The 19,504-nt window shown below is 54.1% G+C and overlaps 1 protein-coding gene across 1 annotated transcript in view; it reads left to right on the plus strand.

Annotated features, from left to right (window-relative positions):
- Positions 1–19,504, plus strand: part of LDB3 (LIM domain binding 3) — a 61,289-nt gene that overhangs the window by 12,138 nt on the left and 29,647 nt on the right. Inside the window, 4 exon segments of the mRNA XM_005657425.3 lie at positions 3,475–3,497; positions 4,605–4,808; positions 9,384–9,553; positions 10,055–10,091. Of these exon segments, the coding sequence (XP_005657482.2) occupies positions 3,475–3,497; positions 4,605–4,808; positions 9,384–9,553; positions 10,055–10,091 (434 nt within the window).

Raw genomic sequence — 19,504 nt, forward strand, 5'->3', positions numbered from 1 at the left:
AGCCCCAAGCCCATGAGGCAGCACAGGCAAGAGCAATGAGAGTAGTCATCCTATCGACATTTGCCATGAGCTGGGCGCATCGTTGCTTTACACAAGTGGGGGTAATGGGTCAGATTTTGCAGAGAGGGAAACTGAGGCTCAGAGTTGTCCAGCTGTCCAGCTACTAAGTAGCAGAGCTGGACCCGAATGCAAGAGACTCTGATTCCTAAAATTTTCACATCAGGTCACCCCTAGGAAAAGACAAAGCTTGCTACTTCCAGGAACTCTGGGGCAAGGGGACAGACTGCTCCCCATCCCTCTGAAAGCTCTGAGAGGTGGGAGGCTGGCAGTGGTCTGTGAAGGCTGCTTGGAGGAGGTGGGCCTCATGGAGGGGTTGAGGGAAGGGAACCTCCAAGCAGAGTACATTATTACCTTGCAAGCCGTCCACATTTGTTATCTCACTGTAACTTCTCCCCAGCCCCATGCAATGGGTATAATTGTCTCTGTGCTAGAGGCAGAGTGGGCTGAGTCAAGGCAATATGGCCCAGCAGTTAGGGGCTCAGGGATCTTCCATGAGACTATTCGTGTCTCAGGATTATGGGGAGAAATGAAGGTGACAACATGTGTGCAGCGCTGAGCTCAGTTCTGGCACACTCACTACGTGCTCTCAGTCATCATTGCCTGGAGTCACACAGCAGGTAAACAGATGAGTCAGCATCGCCATCTGGGTCAGTCTGATTGAAACCCACACCCTTTCTTTGACCTTGTCGCAGAAGGTACCTGTGCTCTACTCGCTCACTGCTCCCCTGGGGATCCCCAGCTTTCTCAGATCCCCTAGATCTTTCTGGGATCCTGAGTAAGGCTGGGAACTCCTCAGTCTGAGCACTTGGACCCTGGCTTCCTTCCACCAAGGTGGCAAAGCCTTGTACCTCCAAGTTTTTTCCAGCAAGGAGCTTCTGCAGAAAGCTTAGGGAATGGCAGAGTAGAAATGAACTCCTGCTCCTACTTTAGATGGACTGAGAGCTCTTCCTGAGCAGGGAGGTCAGACTCTAGTGGACCTGGACCACCAAGAGGCCCACCTGCAGTGATGGTAGGGTCTCCTCTCACTGAGCCCTCAATTGATACTGGGAGCTGGCTAACTGTCTCTCTTGACACTCAGAGTGGCAGGGTCCAACAGTTTATCTGAAGGGAAGATGGGCTAGAGAAGGAGTGTGGTGCCGTGCATACTTCATCCAAAGTGAGGGCTGAAGCTGCAGTCCCGCAGAAAGGATGGAGCCTCTGATCCTGGCCAGCTGGGGGCTGAGGCCACCACCCCTGCAAAGTGTCTTAACTGCTTATGAGAAACAGGCTTGGCAAATGCTAATCCCGATGTCTGTTCATCCAACACTTAACTCATGCTGAGGGCTTTACACTCAGGATTCTGTTTAGTCTGGTAGGCTCCACCATCTTGACTTTACGAATGAGGAGACTGGCTAAGGCAGCTGGGCAACTTGGCCACAGTCACAGTGCTAGGAAGAGGTAGGGTCAGGCTCCTGAAGGAAGGTCCTTACTCTTTCTGAGCAGCTTGCAAGGTTATTCCTTGGCAGCTTGAGTCCTTTGGGGAGGAACAGACACAGTACAAGAACAGTCAGGCCTGCAGCCCCCTTCTCCTCATCCTCTCTGGGGCTGGTACTGAAGGGCAGTGTCCTTCAGGCCAGGAAGGGCTAGGGGCCCCCTGGGTGGGTCTTACATCTTTGGCTTATTCTCCCAAGACCTGAGTGCTGGCTCCTTCTTGAGTTGTGACTACTTTGGGCATCCCAGCCTCCAAGTCCTCAGTGGGAAGCTAAGCAGGGGGCAGGAATCAAGGCCAAAGAAGGAGCTGGCTACTGGGGCAGGGAAGGGCAGAGGCCCCTGAGGCCAACACTGCCCTCTACAGGGAGCACTGCGCTGTGCAGGGCAAGAGCTGACCCTGCAGCTGTCAGCACTGGCCAAAAATGGAGAAGGAATCGGAGATCTGTGCTGCCCTTTCCTAATATAGCTCCACTTGCAGCTATTTTGAGCCTGAGAGGACAGAAGGAATTTTATCAGCTCTGAGTCATGGTTGGGCCTGGGACTGGGGGGTCTCCCTGACTTTGGCACGGACCCCAGGGTCCTGGCCAAGGGATGACGAGGGCCAGGCCAGGCTCTTGCAGCCAGAGGCCAGAGTGGTCAGATCTGGGAAGGTGGCAGAGTAGGGGGCAGGGAAACCACTTTCTGCACTATTCTCTCCTGGGGTTCCTGACAGGATCTGCCACTGAAAGGAATTTGCATTTAGAGAAACATCGCACAGCGCAAAGGAATTCGACTAGGAACCATGAGGTCTTGGGTTCAATCCCTGGCCTTGATCAGTGAGTTAAAGATCTGGTGTTGCCATGAGCTGTGGTGTTGGTCACAGACACAGCTCGGATCCTGGGTTGCTGTGGCTGAGGCGTAGGCCAGAAGCTGTAGCTCGGATTTGACCCATATGGGAACTTCCGTATGCCGCAGGTGCGGCCCTAAAAAGCAAAAAAAAATAATAATAATAATAATAAAATAATAATAATAATAATAAAATAAAAAATAAGAAACATAAGGCAGGCAGTGCTGCCCTCAAGGAGAAGATGCTCCAGGTGGTTGGTTCTCAGATAAGAGTGAGGGTAGGGTCTCTTTTTTTTTTTTTTTTTTTTTTGTCTTTTTGCTATTTCTTGGGCCGCTCCTGCGGCATATGGAGGTTCCCAGGCTAGGGGTCGAATCGGAGCTGTAGCCACCGGCCTACACCAGAGCCACAGCAACTCGGGATCCGAGCCGCATCTGCAACCTACACCACAGCTCACGGCAACGCCGGACCCTTAACCCACTGAGCAAGGGCAGGGACCGAACCCGCAACCTCATGGTTCCTAGTCGGATTCGTTAACCACTGCGCCACGACGGGAACTCCGTAGGGTCTCTTTTGTAGTGTCCAAGCTGGGCTGCCTTGGCTGGGGGCTTTCTGCAATAAGCCTTAGATTCTCATTTCTCTCAAGCCTCCCCACTCCTCCAGCCTGCCAGAGCTGCCCCTCATTGAACAAGTGTAAGTGCAGAGCTGCTGCCTGGCCAGGAGGCACTTGGGGCCTTGGCTGTCCCTGAAGCAGCCATAGCTGATCCTGTCTCGATCTCTGGTCTCCTATACCAGAGTATATAGCCAGGTTGTATGTGGGAGATTCATGTACATAGTAAATGAGTGCCCATGAAGACAGAAAATGCTATATTCCCTGGCAAAGCTTTGGATACTGTGGACCTACCCAGGGGGAAACACTGCAGTTGGCATCTCTGACCCAACCTGAGAGGCTGTGATTGCAACTCTGAGCTCTTCTCCTTTCTCACTCTGCACTCTCCTCACCCAGTGCCAGTCTGGGCTCTGCCACCACAATGACCAATCGGAGGACCGCTTTGTTCAAACCCTTTGGCAGGAGCTCACTCTGATAGCTCTGTCTTCTTTGCTCTTTCTCTCCTCCCTAGGTGGTAGCCAACTCTCCAGCCAAGTTAGTATGAAGGGAAAGCATGTGTGTGTGCTTGCGTGCCTATCCCAGCATGCCTCCGCGTGTCTGGGGGTCTGGACAGTGTGCGCCTGTGTCAGCATGTGTATGTGTGTGCATGCGTGAGTGGGGGTGCATTTGTGTCCCTGAGTGAGCCTGCATGTGTGTGAAGCTGTGCGTAAGGAGTGGAGACGTTGGGGTGGGGTGCTAGGGCTCCCTCTGATGCCCCCGGCCATTTTGCTCCCAATTTCTGCTGTGGCTGCTTAAGACAGCAGGCTGGCTCTGGTGGGCAGTTGGTGGAGCATCCTGCTGAAATGGGTTCCGGAAGACATCTCAGGCCTGGCCAGACCCCTCAGAAAGGCTGTGCCTGACTTCGTCTTTGCCTGAGGAGCGCACTTACTGTTGGAGGGGGAAGCCTGGATGCCGAAAGACTGGCGGACCACCCAGCAAATGGGACTTGGAGGAGCCTGAGCCCCTGCTCTGAGGAAGAAGCACCTGCACTGAAGCATCTGGAGGAGCAGAGCCCCAGGCCACCCAGGGGGTGGCCAGCAGGATGAGCCCCTTCGTGGAGAAACCAAGCTCAAGATCGCCGTGGGTGCCCAGTGGGGCTGCTTCTGGCCTTTGGGAGTGCTCTGGACTCGGCTTGGGCTGCCGCTGCCTCTCACATGTGGCTCAGCTCCTGCCCCCTAATCCCACCCCCACCCCTCTCCCCAACCCTTTCTGTCTCTGCTTCCCCGGGGGTGTGGTGGGAGAACTCTCAAAGCCTGGCACCCCCTGCTAACCCTGAGAGGTAGCTCAGGCTGAGCTGGGGCCTCCAGGTATCTGGGAAAGAAGACATGGCCAAGAAAAACCTTTCACGAAGGGCTCTGGGGAGGATACAATGATTTTCCTGACCAGACCCAGCCGGCCCACGTCGTTGGCGGGGGAGGGGCCGCGGGCGAGGGGACTCAGGTAGCCACCTGGGATGAGGCTTTGGGAGATCTCACTCCACATCCTCCACTACAAGCCCTCAACTTGACCCAAGTAACACCGCCGTTGCCCTTCTCTCCTTCCAACCTCTCTCTCTCTCGCTCCCCTACCCCCCTGCTCCCCTTCCATGCTCCCGTCCCCCAGCGCCGACTACCAGGAACGCTTCAACCCCAGCGCCCTGAAGGACTCGGCCCTGTCGACCCACAAGCCCATTGAGGTGAAGGGGCTGGGTGGCAAGGCCACCATCATCCACGCGCAGTACAACACGCCCATCAGCATGTACTCCCAGGACGCCATCATGGATGCCATCGCTGGGCAGGCCCAGGCCCAGGGCAGTGACTTCAGTGGGTAAGCGCGTCCTCTCCTCCACCAGCACTTACCACCTCCGCTGCCTCGTCACCGCGGAGGGCACCAGGCTGCTTGGCGCCATCGTCATCAGAGACTGTAGGCATCGGGATCAGCTTTCCTCCCTTGTCTTGAGCCTCTCAGGGCAAAACCCTTGGGGGAGAGCTAGCCTTTGCCTGGGCCTTCGGAATGTGGTGTTCTCTTCAAAATCAATCTCACGGTCAGCTTTAGGAGAAAGGTGGAGAAGTGCAGAACATGGTGGTTCTTCCAAGTGCTTTTCACAGCTTCTGTATTTTCCCGGGATTCATGAGGGGGCTGGTTTAGAAAAAGACTTCCGGAATTCTTAAACAGGGTCAGTCACATTCTGGAAACCCCAGCTTTTCCCAAATAAGCCATTCTTTGGGGGAGGTTTTGCTGCTTTCTTCCAATGATGGGAGCAAGGCAACTACATGATTGAGTTTCTTGTTTGGAAGGGGTCTTCACAGTGCTGTTGGCAGTCAGCCCCATCACAGAGACTGGGGAGCACCCAGGATGGGGAACCTGCCTCCTCCTGTTTGCCTCTAGGGAAACCCAACCTCAAGGCAGTGGGGTTTCCTTGGTTCCTGAATTTGTGAGCAATGATTGAAGAACTTGAGGGCAGAGAAGGGCTGAAAATTACCTGCGGATGAAACTGGTAATAATACAAACATTAATGGGGACCTCTCTCTTTCTAACTTTCTTTCTGTCTTTGCTTCTCTTAGTCTCTTTCTTTTCTGTATCTTTTTCTGTGTATACCTCTCTCTGTCTCTCTCTTTCTGTCTCTTTCTCTTTTTCTGTTTCTGTCTGTCTCTGTTGTCTCTCTTCCTTTCACACACACACTCACAGACCCTTACTGTATTCTACTTGGGAATACCATTAGTGTTGACTTTCAGAATTGATTATCTTTTTGGGTAACATCTTATTCCCTGAGTCAGGATCCCCAGCGACTCAAGGCAAGAGATCTTAAAATGATTGTTGCACTTTTTTCTGAAGCTAGAAAAAGCAGATGCTGTAAGAGGTTTAGAGGTGTTAAAAAGTCCCAGAGAACTCCTAAGTGTTTGGCCTTTTCAGAACCTAGCCTTTGTGGCCGTGACATGAGTGCAGTTTATGAAGGGGTAGGCTCCAGAGGCCAAAGAATGGAACATGGTATGGACTTCTTGGCTCTTCTTGTTCTAGGGAGCCTGGTCCTCTCAGGCACACAGTGCTTCTTTTGGGCCACCAGAGGGTGGAGATTGAGCTGTGAGTCTCAAACCGGCCATTCTCAGGGCTGCAGTTCTTTGCAAAACTCTGTGGGCAATGTTGATTTATTTAATTCCATCATTCAAATCAGAAGATTTGACCCTGCAAGTTTAAAAACATAACCGTTAGCTCATGTGTACCCAGGAAAACAGGGCTGTCTGATTAAGCCAAAGTGTTAACAGGGATTTCCTGTTAATATTTGTTTGCCACGTGTGTCCTTGGTGTGCTCTCAAAAGTGGTAACAGTCGCCAAAGAGAAGCACAATGGAAGATGATGGAAGAACTGTTGTTCACTAACTTTATATTTTCTGCACCTTGGGAGAAGATGATTGCAATCATTATTTTTACTTCCAGGGCGCCCATGATCTTTTTTTAACATGATGCACCTTTGATCTAATCTAGGCTTCTTCCCATCCCCTCCCCTCCCATCCTTTTCCCTTCCCTTGTGCGCCTGGGAAGCAACATGCTTCCCTTTCCTTCTAACTCAGCCCTGCTGGGTTGATGCTGCTGTGGTGCCAGTGGGTAAAAGCTGCCCCTGTCTGCCATGAGGTGCTCCGTTTCTGCTGTTAATTTCCATGATTCCTTCCTCACTGACAGTTTTCTTTTTGTCTCTCTCTCTTCCTCCTTTATCCACCCCACTCCCATAACTCATTTCTGATCCTAACCCTGCTCCCTTGTGTATGCGCCGCCCCCCGCCCTCCCATGATGGACACGCACTCACTGCTGGGCTTTCCTCTGCTTGGCAGGGCATCACCGCTGGCGTAAGTAGACTCCACAGTTTCTGTTCCATCGTCCGTCTGTCTGGTTGCGGGATGGTGTTTGGGTTTGGTGGGATGTGCCTGAGGACAGTGGCTCTGTCCACATTCTTCCTCACACCCACCTCACAGGTAAATGACATGCCCTACAGCCTCTACAAGCAAGTACTTGTCTTTGGGGGTTTGCCCCAAATAACGTCACTATGGACATAGAAATCAGAGTAATGACATCACACTGGCTGGGGGTGTATCCCTATGTTCTCCTTGCTGGCTTTGCAGGGGCTTTTCCTGGCCTTTCTTGTCTGCATTGGGATGGTGTAGATTTGAATGTCAGAATCCACACCAGGCCATTATTCAGAGAGTGAGAGGGTGGTCAGGGGGCCTCTTGGAGGCCACTCCCCAGAATCCTCATGGAAGACAGATCTGGAGGAGCCAGTGCCTGCCAGAAACACCCATAGGTGAAAGATGAGTCAGATTTGGGGCAGTGTGCAGTGGAGTAAATGCCCATAGATGACCTTGATGTTGCAGTGACCATGGAGTGTTTTTGGTGACAAGAAATTCATGCTGAGAGCAGCTCCACAGAGTGGCCACGGACCAGGGTCCCAGAACTGCAGGGCCTTTTCCATCTTCTCTCTGTTGTATATTCTTTCTGAGTCCTAGAATCTCAAAGTCACACCAGTTCCTTTGTCTGGCTCCCAGTCTCTGTTGCATCAGGACCACAAGTTCCTAGTCTTTGGACAGTAATTTTGGGAAGGGACGCCAACAATGTGAACCCCAGAGAACTTACTCCTGGCAACTTTCTTGAGCCCTTGGAGCTGTGGAAGGAAGAGGGAGTGTCTCAAGGGCACGTTCTAGGGAAATGGCAGTGAATGACTTTCATCTGTTTTGGGACCCCTTGAGACTCCTCCGTGTGCCAGAAACGACCTCCCCGTCGAGATCCCAGCCTCTCCTCCGTTTCCTGGGCAGACCCAGTCTCCTCCCTGCTTGGATGCCAGAGGGATCTGACGGTCTTCCCTATCTGATCCCAACCTCAGGCTGTAGCTCTTCAGGCCAGGGCAAAGCCTTCAGGACAGTAGGGTAGCTCCAGCCAACCTTAGTCAGTCACCTTCCACGACCTTTCTCCACCTCTGATCTCATAGCCCACTCTGAGCTGACGCAGGGAACCAATCCTGGGAGACTAGGCCACTTCCATCCAGCTCCTTGCGGAGAGGGTAGAAGACATGGGCTCTGGGAATGTCCCCTTTCCAGCTAACCAGCCCTTGAGGGGGCGGTGCAGGTCAAGGCAGCTATAGTGCAGGAACAGGTGGATGGACAGGATGTCTGGGCTGGGCCATGTTTCCAGGTGTGGAGCATCTGGGGTGCGCAAGTCCCCAGTGGGCAGAAGTGGCCTTCCTGAGCCCTGTCACTGCAGAAGGTCTGATGGAAAGGACACTGGGCTGGGAGGCGGAAGCCTGGGTTCTGACTCAATGGGGGCCCTACATGCCATAACCTGGATCTAGTTGGCTGGCCTCTCTGGACCCCAGTTTCAGCATCTGTAAGAGGAGAGGGGCCACTGGTCTGTAGGCCGGGGGGGCAGGCTGTTATTGCTGTGAGCTTTTTCTGAGCCTACCTGACTCCTGAGAGGGTGGGCAGGGCAACTTGGATCCCCCAGCCCTCTCTGATTGGGGTGAGTGGACACCCCTAGAGCTTTTCATGTATCCTGCCCTGCATCTGATCTGGGCTGGGAGGCCCTGGACTCAAGGCACTCTGGACTCCCTTATGGCTCTGATCTGGCTAAGATTTGTTCATTCAACTAAGTTTTGAGCACCTACTATATGCCAGGCCCTGGGAGTCTAAGGGAAAGTCACCAGGTACCTTTCAAATGAATGTGCTGCTCTGGGGCAGAGAACTGGTGACCCTCCTTGCAGCGCCACTCCCAACTCCTGTGGGCTAGAAATCCCAGCATCGGTGGGTAATGCCAGGCCTCATGGGTCGGGTTGCCTTGTTTTTCTCATCACCTCACAGAGCTTGCCTGTTTTTGCTGAGTGGGAGCCTTCAATCCTCTTCCAGGGCAGTCACCACATTGGTGACTTCTTGCTCGGATCCCAGGCTCTGAGGAGGACGAGAGACTGACCATGAGGAAGCCTCTGAATTCCTCGAATGGCCTGTCTTACCTAGCCCCAAGCTAAGGGCCAGCTCGGGGAGGTTGAAATTGCTTCCAGACCTCTTCTGCCTCTTCTTTCCTCAAAGGAGATCCAACTCCTGGGGTGAGGGTGTCTCAGACTCATGTCTGGAGTTAGCATGGGGGGGCGGGGTGGGTGTTGGCGGGAGGGTCTGAGCCTCCTGACCCTCTGTGAGAGGAACTCACTGTCTCGCTGTGACCACCCTGAGCACTGAGGACCCAGGCCAAGCCCTTGTCACAGGCTTTCAGAGGGCAGCGGGTAAGGGGCATGGAGGGTTCAGACAAGCAGGGGCCATCAACAGGCATGGGGGTGGGGGCATGCCAGGAGGACACGACATAGGGGATGCAGGGGTCAGGAGCAGGGTTCCAGCTCTGCCCTTGCCCACGACCTCTGTCTGCCTTGCAGGAGCCTTCCTATCAAAGACCTCACCGTGGACAGTGCCTCTCCTGTGTATCAGGCTGTGATTAAGAACCAGAACAAGCCGGAAGACGAGGCTGATGAGTGGGCCCGCCGCTCCTCCAACCTGCAGTCTCGCTCTTTCCGCATCCTGGCCCAGATGACGGGCACAGAATACAGTAAGAGAAGGCTGTGGAGGTGGGGCAGGAGGGGAGACCCTGAGGGGCCACAGGGGTCAGGGCCCTAGTTCATGGTCACAAGGCCCACAGAAGCCAAGGAGTCAAGCCCCCCCACCCTTGAAGATGAGCTGGCCTTGATAGATAGTTAGCAGCCTGCTGAGCCCCTTTCAGCTCCTAGAGCAAGCAAGCTGACACCAGCCTTTTGCTTGGCTCCCTGACTGAAGCAGTGGGCAGCAGGCTGGCTGCAGTGCTTGCCTGCATGAGAATAAGAGCACCTTGTAGGCCACGCCTGCAACCACTCCCTCCCACCTGCACTACTTGCTCTCATGCCTCCTTCCGCCATCCAGCACAAAGCCTTTTCCTCCCAGAGGTCACAGGTAGAGGGCAGTAACTGTCCCATCATGCCATCATGGGTGGCAACTCAGTGCCCATCGAACTCCAGTAGCTTTTCTTCCTGATGGTCTGTGTGATTCCTCCTGACCAGCAACTTTCTACCCACAGTGCAAGACCCTGACGAAGAAGCTTTGCGAAGGTCAAGGTAAGTGCCTGCATTCAGGCTCTGTGGCCTTGCCCCTTCTAACCCCATCCCTTCCAGGGCAGCCCCCAGGTCACATGACTCACGGAAGAAACTTCTCAGGTTAACGCATATGGAAACTCCCGGCCCCTCAGGGGCTCCAGCAGGTGCTGGCTTGAGGCATGTGTCCTGGGTCAGTGAGGTGGGTGCCTGGAGCTGAGTCTTATCCTCCAGGCCCCGGCTTCCAAGCGAGGACTCTGGGCTCTCCTGGCTCTGTCCCTGGGCAGGGGGCAGGGCTGCTTTGGCCTTTGCTGGGCTGTTGAGAATGAGGGCATCTCTCCCTGTGAGGCACTGGGCCAGTTGCCTTGCCTGCCCACTCATCTCAGGGCCTGTCCCCTGTGAGTCTGAAAGCTAAGCACTGGGAAGCAGGCACATGGAGGGCTCTGCTGCGCGTGACCCCCTGGCCCTTGGACTCACCTGTCCAGACTCACATTGAGGTATCAGTTCCACAGAGCACCACAGCTGCTGCAAGGAAGCAAAGCCCTGGGCATGAGGAGTGGCTTGTGCAGGGCAGGGTGTCTCCAAGTATCGTCTCCCTGACTGGCAGGCCTGAGGCCCCAGCCACTGGCCTGACACCTTCGGCCTTTCAGGTGCTCATGGCCCTGGGCATGAAGGGGGCACGCTGCTCTGGAACCCACTGGAACCCAGTAGGGCCTTCCATGGGGAGGCATGGGGCCCGGTGTGATTTTGCTTACACTTCCAGAAGCAAATGTGCCATCTGCATGTCTGTCCTGGGAGAGTCTGCCTTGGACCCGCACATCCTATGGTGGCCTCTGTGTGAGGAGCTGAGGCTCAGAGGTGCCTTTCCATCCTGGGCCTAGCGCTTTCTGTCCTTGCTCACCAGCGTGTAGTGGCCACAGGACCACGTGGAGAGTACTACTGTGGTGTCAGCTCCAGTTGATGTGGATTTCCGAACTTCTATTTCTACCAATCAGAGTTGCTCCCACTCTTTGGCTGAGGCAGCCCAGCCTAAAGTGTGGTCCTCCCCGGCCTGCTAACAATGGCATGCTATTCCAGTGATGGTTCTTAACCTGTTGGTGCCTGCAGTGTGCCTGTAAAGAACCTGAAATGAGATGGTGTTTGATGTAGCACAAAAGGTAGTATTGAGCTGTCTGAAGCGTGACTAAGCTGTCCGCTCTCTCCAACCCGTGCGCCTCTGCCCTTGTACCATTTCCATGTCCATCCCACCTCCTCTTTGGAGCCAGCCACAAAGACACTCCAGTGAGCAATGTGGTCTTTGCCAAAGATTTGATGGAGGGACTTTACAGCAAACTGCTTATATGTCTCCAGGTCTGTTCCATCAGGAAGCCAGCAAGGGCCTGCCCTGCTTTCCAGCCTCCATTGCCCCCTCCCAGTACTTCTGGTTACTTTATGTTTCTCTGGCCGGTCACTCTAAGTCCACATCTCAGTCACCAGACACCGTGTAGAAGGTACTGGTGGAGGTAGATTACAGAGAGCCTTTGTCGCTCGTATTTCCCCTGGAATATTTGTAGGCTCTGTGAAGTTAGTGAATGAGGAGAACACAAAAGGCAGTACTAAGGGTGGTCCGCAGGCCTCGGCATTGGTCTTCCCCTCCTTTCTTTCAGAAGCATCTCTTGGGGCTTGTTCAGCCTGATCCTGTGGCTCTGGGGGGGAGGTCAGCCCTTCCTTCTGGGGCTTAATCACCTACAGCTCCATTCAGATCCCAGCAGAAGGCAGGTGGTCTTGAGAACTCTGCTGTAGGTCTTAGAATCTCTCTCACAGCCCCTGCAGGGTTTCATTGTAGGGAAATCTGGAAGTGGGAGCCCAAGAAGAAACTCCAGCCTGCTTCCTCCCTCAGTCCAGGCCCCCACCCTGAGAAAGCACCTTCCCACCACACACTCTGTGCCACTGTCAGCCCCTCCCTTTGGGGTCTCTGGCCCCGAATGTGCAGGCTCGGAGCCACCCAGCAAGTGTTCTACCCGGGACTGGAGGGGTCTAAGCCTCTTGCCCTTCTTCCTTTCCCTGACTTTAATTTCTGGAAGGTCCTCACAGCCTCCCCAGAAATACCCATTCTCCCTACGGCCACAGGAGGAAGATAGGCCTTTTTTATTTCACTGACTCCCAAGCAGCCTGGGGGTCACCCCTGGGAGTAAGAAGTGGGGGTGCGATGGGGACAGTGGTTAGTTCTGTTTGTGATTAATGCCTGAAGTAGTGACTGGGGCCCCAGGCTCATTCAAGTGGCCATCAGAGCAGAAGGGACCATGCTTACCCTCACCCTGGCTCCAGGCTGGTTAGGGATATTGCTTCCCGGGGCACTGAGCCCCACTTCCATCTGTCCCCCTCCCAAGTTGGAATCTGCACCCCAGACCCTACTGATCCATCTTGTTGGCTGAAGCCACAGCCTCTGCCCTTCCTCCTCCAGTTAGCCTAACTCACAGTGAGGAGTCTGAGGATTTCTCACAAAGGCTACACCTCCTTAGGGAGGCTTCACTGCACCCCACTTCCAAGGAGCTCACTCCAGCAGGGCAGCCTGGGCACCATGGTGGCCTATATAGGCTTGTACATGTGCAGGGGTGCTTTTTCCTTCCTGTTGGTGGGAAAGCTAGTAGGGACACCAGGTGTTCTGTACCAGGCAGGGGTACTGATGACCTCGAGGGCAGGTATAAACTTGCTCCTCACCTGTCGCGGCTCTACCTGCCCTTGCAGAGTCCCTGAGAAGCTCAGATCCCTGCCCTGCCCTCTCCTCCTCTCCTCTCAGGCCCTGGCTCCTGGCATTGTGGCTACGTTTCTGATATCTGGTAGCAAGTAGCTTCCCTCTGAGCTCCAGTGCCCACGGGCTGGCCTAATCTCTGGGACTCTGTCTTTATAAGTGAGGCAGGGTGGGCTCCTGAACGGTCCAGCTGCAGACTTGGCTCCCCTCCCAGGAAGGACCCAGAACCTTAGCAAACTGTCCAGGTGGGCTTAATACCAACCCCCTACTTTCTCAAGGGTACAGGTAGTACTATGGCTTCCAGCCTTCATCTGAAGTAGCGGAGCCCCATTCAAAAGCTGTTTCTCTAATTCCAGAGAGGTCACCACAGCTTCCCTCTGACTTCAGGAAGGCATTTCAGGGCCCTGATGGCTCTAAAGGTTGGGTCCACATGGGCCAACCCTGACAGGGGTTGGAAAACAAGCAAGCCTAGCTGTGTTCTAGGCAGGGCATCCGGATCCCACTGCTTGGGCATGACCGTCCTGGAGGACCCTGGTGTGTAACTCAGACATCCCCCACCTTGTGGTGCAGCTGTCTGCAAGTTCGGTCGCTGTGTTTACCTCATGCTCACCACAGTAAAGAACTCTACATGTCTTCCTGGTCACCAAGTGTTAAGGAAAAAGTTGACTTTGGTGACCAGTTCCCAGAGGAGTTGAAGGTGAGGGTTGCATTGCCCAGCAGTACATGGGCAAACAATGTAAAATCCCTCTCAAGTCCCTTCTACATCATGCAGCCATCCAAGGTTCTTTTTCCTCTCCTCCCCACCCCAGCTCTGACAGAGCCCAGGACTTACTGGTTGCCCCCTCCTCCCCCTGTAGCTTCCCTGGGCATGTCACATCCTCCCCCCTCCCTGCACATGCTCAGGCGGCCAACTCTCCTGGTCCTGGCGTAGCTCAGGGCCTCCTACAAACAGAAGCTTTGTGAAGAGGCAGTGGGCAGCTACCAGTAACAAGAGCTACCTGTGTTTCGTGGACTTTTAGTCCTTGGTATTCTGCCAGCCTAGCAAATTTGAAATCTACAGCTGAAGAGATCGGGACATCCCTGGGTGTCCGAGCAACCCTTGTGGGTGTCCTGGGACCTCCCTCTCTTTCTCACTTGTCCACTCTCCAGTCTCTCCCCCCTCACCTCTTCCTTCCTATTCTTGCTCCTCTCTTTGGCTGGCTGTGAGTTTCCAAACAGCTCCAAGCAGAGCAGACTCACCAACCTCCCCGACTTTCCAGGACTGTCCCTAACTCTGTTGCTGAGCACTGATGACAAAGGCTGTGGGCCTGGCTGGACAAACTGGCCACGTCTGTGTCCCGGGTGGTCTCTATGGGCTGATTGTTGCCGTCTGTGTTGTGTCAGCAGGGCTGTATGGGCCCTGCCACAGGGCCTCTGCTTGTGCCATCTTTGTCCCTTCTCCTCAGCTTCAAAAGAGGCAGTAGCTGGGAACGTCTGGCACTTAGATCAGGGTTCTGCCTCTGAGTTTCCCTGTGGCTTTAGGCCATGCATGTGATGTCTCTGAGCCTTGGCTTCTTGGTATTGGGAAAGTTTGGACCAGTGGTTTTAAATATGTTAGCAGGGGCCCCTCTCGTCAGACAGAATCTTCTACAGAGACTCAGTGTGCAGGACTCAAGTGTGTGGGGAGTCTGCCAGGTAATGCAGATGTGGAAAGATGGCCAGATGTACATATGGGGATGCGGGTCTGTTACCAGGCAGAAATGTATGACCAGGAATTCCCTGGTGGCCTAGCAGTTGGGGATCTGGCATTATCGCTGTGTGGCTCGGGTCACTGCTGTGATAAGGGTTCAGTCCCTGTCCCAGGAACCTCCACATGCCACAGGCGCAGTTTAAAAAAAAAAAAAAGTAAGCCCAGCACTGCCCCATCCTCTGATTTTAAAAGATTAAAGCTGATCTTCCTGATTTTTATATGCTGGCAATTCACTTCTTTTTTTTTTTTATTTTATTTTCCCACTGTACAGCAAGGGGGTCAGGTTATCCTTAGATGTATACATTGCAATTACAGTTTTTTCCCCCACCCTTTCTTTTTTCCCCCACCCTTTCTTTTCCCCCACCCTTTCTTAGCAATTCACTTCTTAAACTATTTCTTTGGAGACAATCACAGATTGGGACACAGTTATAAGAAACAATACAGAGAGAGTCTATGTAGCCTTTACCCCCAGTGGTAGCATCCTATACACCTACAGTATATCTGCACTAGGGTGCCAACACTGATACAGTCAAATGCAGAATTGCTATCATGCCCATATTCATATCACACTCACCTCCCTACCACATACACCCTGTCCTTAACCTGTGGCAACCACTGTTATCTGTTCTCCATTTCTCTAATTTTGTCATTTCAAAGGGTCTATGTAAATGAAATCATATAGCCTATGATGTTATAGGATGGCCTTTTTCAGTCCACCTGATTCTCTGGGGATTCATCCAAGCTGTGATGTGTACCAATGGCTCATTCATGTCTTTTTATTGCCTAGTAGCATTCCATGATCTAGATATAGCCATTAATTTTTAAAAATGAGTTTTAAACACTATTCAGGTTTAACACACTGCATTTATGGCTATATGTGGCCCCTGGGCCACCAGTTTGCACGTCTATTCTGAGGAATGTTAGAGGCTCCTCTGGCCTGGAGGGTCTAGGATTCTGGCATCGCGGTACTGGCCTTTCCCAGGCACACTCTGTCCTCCCTTTCTATGTTTCTGGCTCTTCCTTGCCTGCCTTAAACTATGCCCTCAGCTGAGCAGGCTGTGGGCTCAGCCCCAGAGGCCCAGCTGGCGGGAAGTGGCAGGAAATCCTGGCCTTTGGTGTGTGTGTCAGCAGCCTTGTGAGTATGTGTGTGCACATGTGTGCCTGGCTATGCTCAGGCCTAGGTGGGCGGGGCAGCCGGTGGTGTTTGCAGGCTTCTCTCTGGAGACGAAGGAGGGTTGGCAGCGACTGGGGCAACACAGGGAGATGGCAGATCTGCTCACCAAGCCTCATCATGGGAATAGGCATTCCTCCTTCTTGATGCCCAGCTAGGGGACAGAGACCATGTGAGGCCCACCTGCCTATGTGGCTCAGTCCTCAGAGCCCACAGCCAAAGCAGCCCTGCCCAGCCCTAACCACACAGGCCAGGGAGAACCCAGAGACCCCCATTTGCCCGGAATGCCCTCAGGCCCTCTATCCAGACCCCTTCTCCATGGACCCTCATTCATTCCAGTCAAGGGTATCAGTCCCTCCATCCTGGTCCTTGTGACTTTGGTCTTGCCCCAAACCAGGCCTGACCACCTGAAAAGTACCCCAATGGTGGCAAAGCCTCTCCAAGCCTAATCCCTCCCTCCCATGTCCTCTGCCCCAGCCATCAGACAGGGCAATGGCGGACACATCCCCTAACCCCTTTCTTTCTTCCTTTCTCTCTCTGTCTCTCTCTGTCTTTCTCTCTCTGTGCCACAGGGAAAGGTTTGAAACGGAACGTAACAGTCCACGTTTTGCTAAATTGCGCAACTGGCACCATGGCCTTTCGGCCCAGATCCTTAATGTTAAAAGTTAAAAGGCTGTCTGGAATCTCCCTACCCCCTCCCTCCTTCCCCCCACACAGATCTGGCATGTGAGCCCCACGGTGATGCTTGAGAATGTATAGCTGTGCTGGGGGGCGCCCTTCATAGTCACCTGCGGCAGTTGTGCTCTCTGCCCGCCCCAGAGCTGACCAACCCCATGCAGCTGACCAACCCCATGCAGCACTGCATCCACTCCACCCCCACCCTTCAGTGCAACCCTCACCACCCCCACCCCCCCAATAGTCCAAGCCTCTGCTCTCCTGCTCAGGGCCTTCCTAGATCAGAGAGGACGTGATGGGGTTTGCTGGCCAAACACCTCAGAACCAAGGGCAACAGAACATGCCACTGGTCCATTTCCCACCAACCTCCTCTCCCGGGAGAGGCAGCCTGGCCTAGTTCTGTCCTGGAACAAGCCGCCTGTAGGTCAGGGTCCTGGGAAGAGGCCAGCTTCCCGGCCCTACTCACTCTCTCGAGCCTTCTGGAGCCCGGGCAGCTGGAACAGGGCTCCCCACAGAGGAAGAGGAAGTCCCGGGGTAGATGAGGCAGAGGCCCCTCCTGGCTGTGGTGAGACTGGAGCGTGTGTTCTCCTCTCTGTGCTGTGTGTGCTGGCTCCTTAGTTCCCTCTCCTGTACATATAAGCATGCTCGTTCTGAAATAAAGAGGATTTGAAATGAACCAAACCAGCCCCAGTCCTGCTGTGCCTGTGTGCGTACTACCCAAGGGGGCAGTTCCGAGATGAGAGGACAGGTGCCTCCAGAAGAGGGGCCAGGGCAGTGTTCACTGGGGCTGGGACCTGGCAGAGCTCTGCCCACGGCTGTTTTCCTGCCTTTAGGGCCCTGCCCCGGGCTGCAGGTCTCAGGCAGAGAAGATGGCACGTGAGCATCTGTTGCTGTGGACTGGTGGGCAGCCTTAGCCACCTCCCAGGTTGTGTGTTCAAACAGAGCAGTGGGATCTGCATGTCCTCTGCCTCTCCCCCAACGCCTTACCACAACCAGCAGATCAAGCCATCCCCTCATCCCCACTGGAAAGCATGTCACAAGCCCCTCTCCCAGAAAACGCTGCTCTTGCCCAGCAGACCCAGGAGGCGAGAGCAGGGGCTGAGGTAGAAAGCTCGCAGGGGCACTGCTGGGAGACCCCTGGGAGCCGGGGCCATGGATTGGGGGAGAGGGTGAAAGGTGTGCCTGGTGGAGTCTTGCTCAGGTGGCAGGAGGGTGGGGAAGGCCCTTGCTTCTGGCCTCCACAGCCCTATTGCCTTGTCCTAGTCCTGAGCATTTAGCAAGGGCTGGGCTGGCAGGCTCATGTCCTCCCCACCCACCTGTCTACCCATCAGCCTCATCCCTATTATGGAAACCCCAGGCGGAGAACATGAGACCTGCAGCACTTAGCAAATAATGACAGGTGCTGAGGCCCATCCCTCAGGACTCCCCTGCCACCCCTGTGGCTGGACTGGGCCAGAGCTTCACTCCCACTCCCCTAGCTGGGAATGGGCTTTCTTTCTGCCTCCAGGGGCCTTGGCAGTCCCATCTAGAAGAACTCTTCTAGCAGTCTGACTCCAGGGCCAAGGCGAGGACCAGGCAGGGCAGGCTGGCTGGGGGATCAACAGGGGAGATGGGGTGTGTGCTCCTGCCTACATCTAGGCATTGTGGAGCACACCCATGTTTAGCTGACCTTTGATTGAGGAATTCCAGGCCCAAGGGTAGGTTTGGGGGTGGGGGGGGTTGGAGGCTGCTGGACAGAATCTCCAGGTAGTGGGTGTCCCAAAGCTGGCAGAGGACCTGAGCCAGTCCGTCATAACTGGTGACCTCACTGTCACCTGTGCCCATCCCCCAGCCTGTCAGAGCCCTTTTGAATCCACCTGATTGAAGCCCTGGAAGGCTCTTGTTGGCTTTCCAGCCTGCCTGGTGCCTCCCCGGTGATCTCAGGCCTCTGCATGCAGCACCTTGGGTGGCCCCAGACCAGGGGTCTGTGTAAAGCCCTCTGCAGTAAACAAGAGAGATGTCCTTGTTCAGCATTCTGTGTCCATGGTCATTAGTCAAGGCTCCGCACCTGGCTGCTGTGCATGCCAAAGGAATCCGAAAGGGCCAATGTGGCTGTGACTGACCACAACGCAAGGCTGATCATGTGAGGTCCAGAGACAGGGAACGCTCCTCTGATTGGAGGATCAGAGAAGGCTTCCTTGAAGAAGGGGTCTGTGTGTTTAATCTTCAGGAGCAGTTAAGAGTAGGGCACATGTAGTCATGGAAGGCTGCGCAGGTACTCTAAGCAGAGAGAGCAGAGGTGCTGATGGGAAGGAGTGGCCCAGAACTCTGAGTTAATCATTTGAGCTGGGATGGAGGGCATGCAGGGGATGTTATGGTTAGCAGCAGAGCAGAGCTAGAATGCCGGGACTTTTGACTGTATTCCGAAGGCAATGTGGAATTGGCAAAGGTTGAAGGGCACCATTCACAGTGCAGCCTGTGGAGACTGCTGTGCATGGCCCAGTTGTTGAGGGTGTCATTGCATAGACTACAGTGTGAACAGGGCCCCTGGAGACATGCAGTGCAGCAGTGCTGAGTCAGGGCTGCCCTGAGTAGTAGTCATCAGGCTGAAAGATGGCATGCAGAGTAGGTGGGTGGCAGCATGAACAATTTCAAGACCAACCACTTGACTGGTGTTCTGTCATCATCCAGTCAACAGAGATGTTCATATTCTGTTCTCTTACCTAATACAAATAGCAAGCACTAATAATGGCAGGCACTTCCCAGCACCGTCAGTCACAACACCTGCATCGTCCCCAACAGTTCCAGCCTGAGCCCGATGACCACAAACCCCCAGGCCCAGCACCACCATCAGTACCATCCCCATCCTTTCCATACATAGTATCATTGCTGATAAGAGCATCAGCCAAGCGTCACCACAGAAGAGCAGGGCACAAGGTTGGCACACTGCACCTTGATGCCAACTAGGTCAAGGGAGGAGATGGGCTGAAAAGGGGACTGTAGCCAGGCTGTCTTTCTTCTCCAGCTGCACCCTCCCCATGTAGCCACGAGTGGTGGATATTTCTGGGTTGGTTTGGTTTTTAGATGTTTAAGGTGAATTATGACCAAGGCAAGAGGCAGCTATAGAATGCTAGACAAGGCTGGGTTGGTTT

Source organism: Sus scrofa, chromosome 14 (genome assembly GCF_000003025.6).
Source record: "Sus scrofa isolate TJ Tabasco breed Duroc chromosome 14, Sscrofa11.1, whole genome shotgun sequence".
NCBI classification, from domain to species: Eukaryota; Metazoa; Chordata; class Mammalia; order Artiodactyla; family Suidae; genus Sus; species Sus scrofa.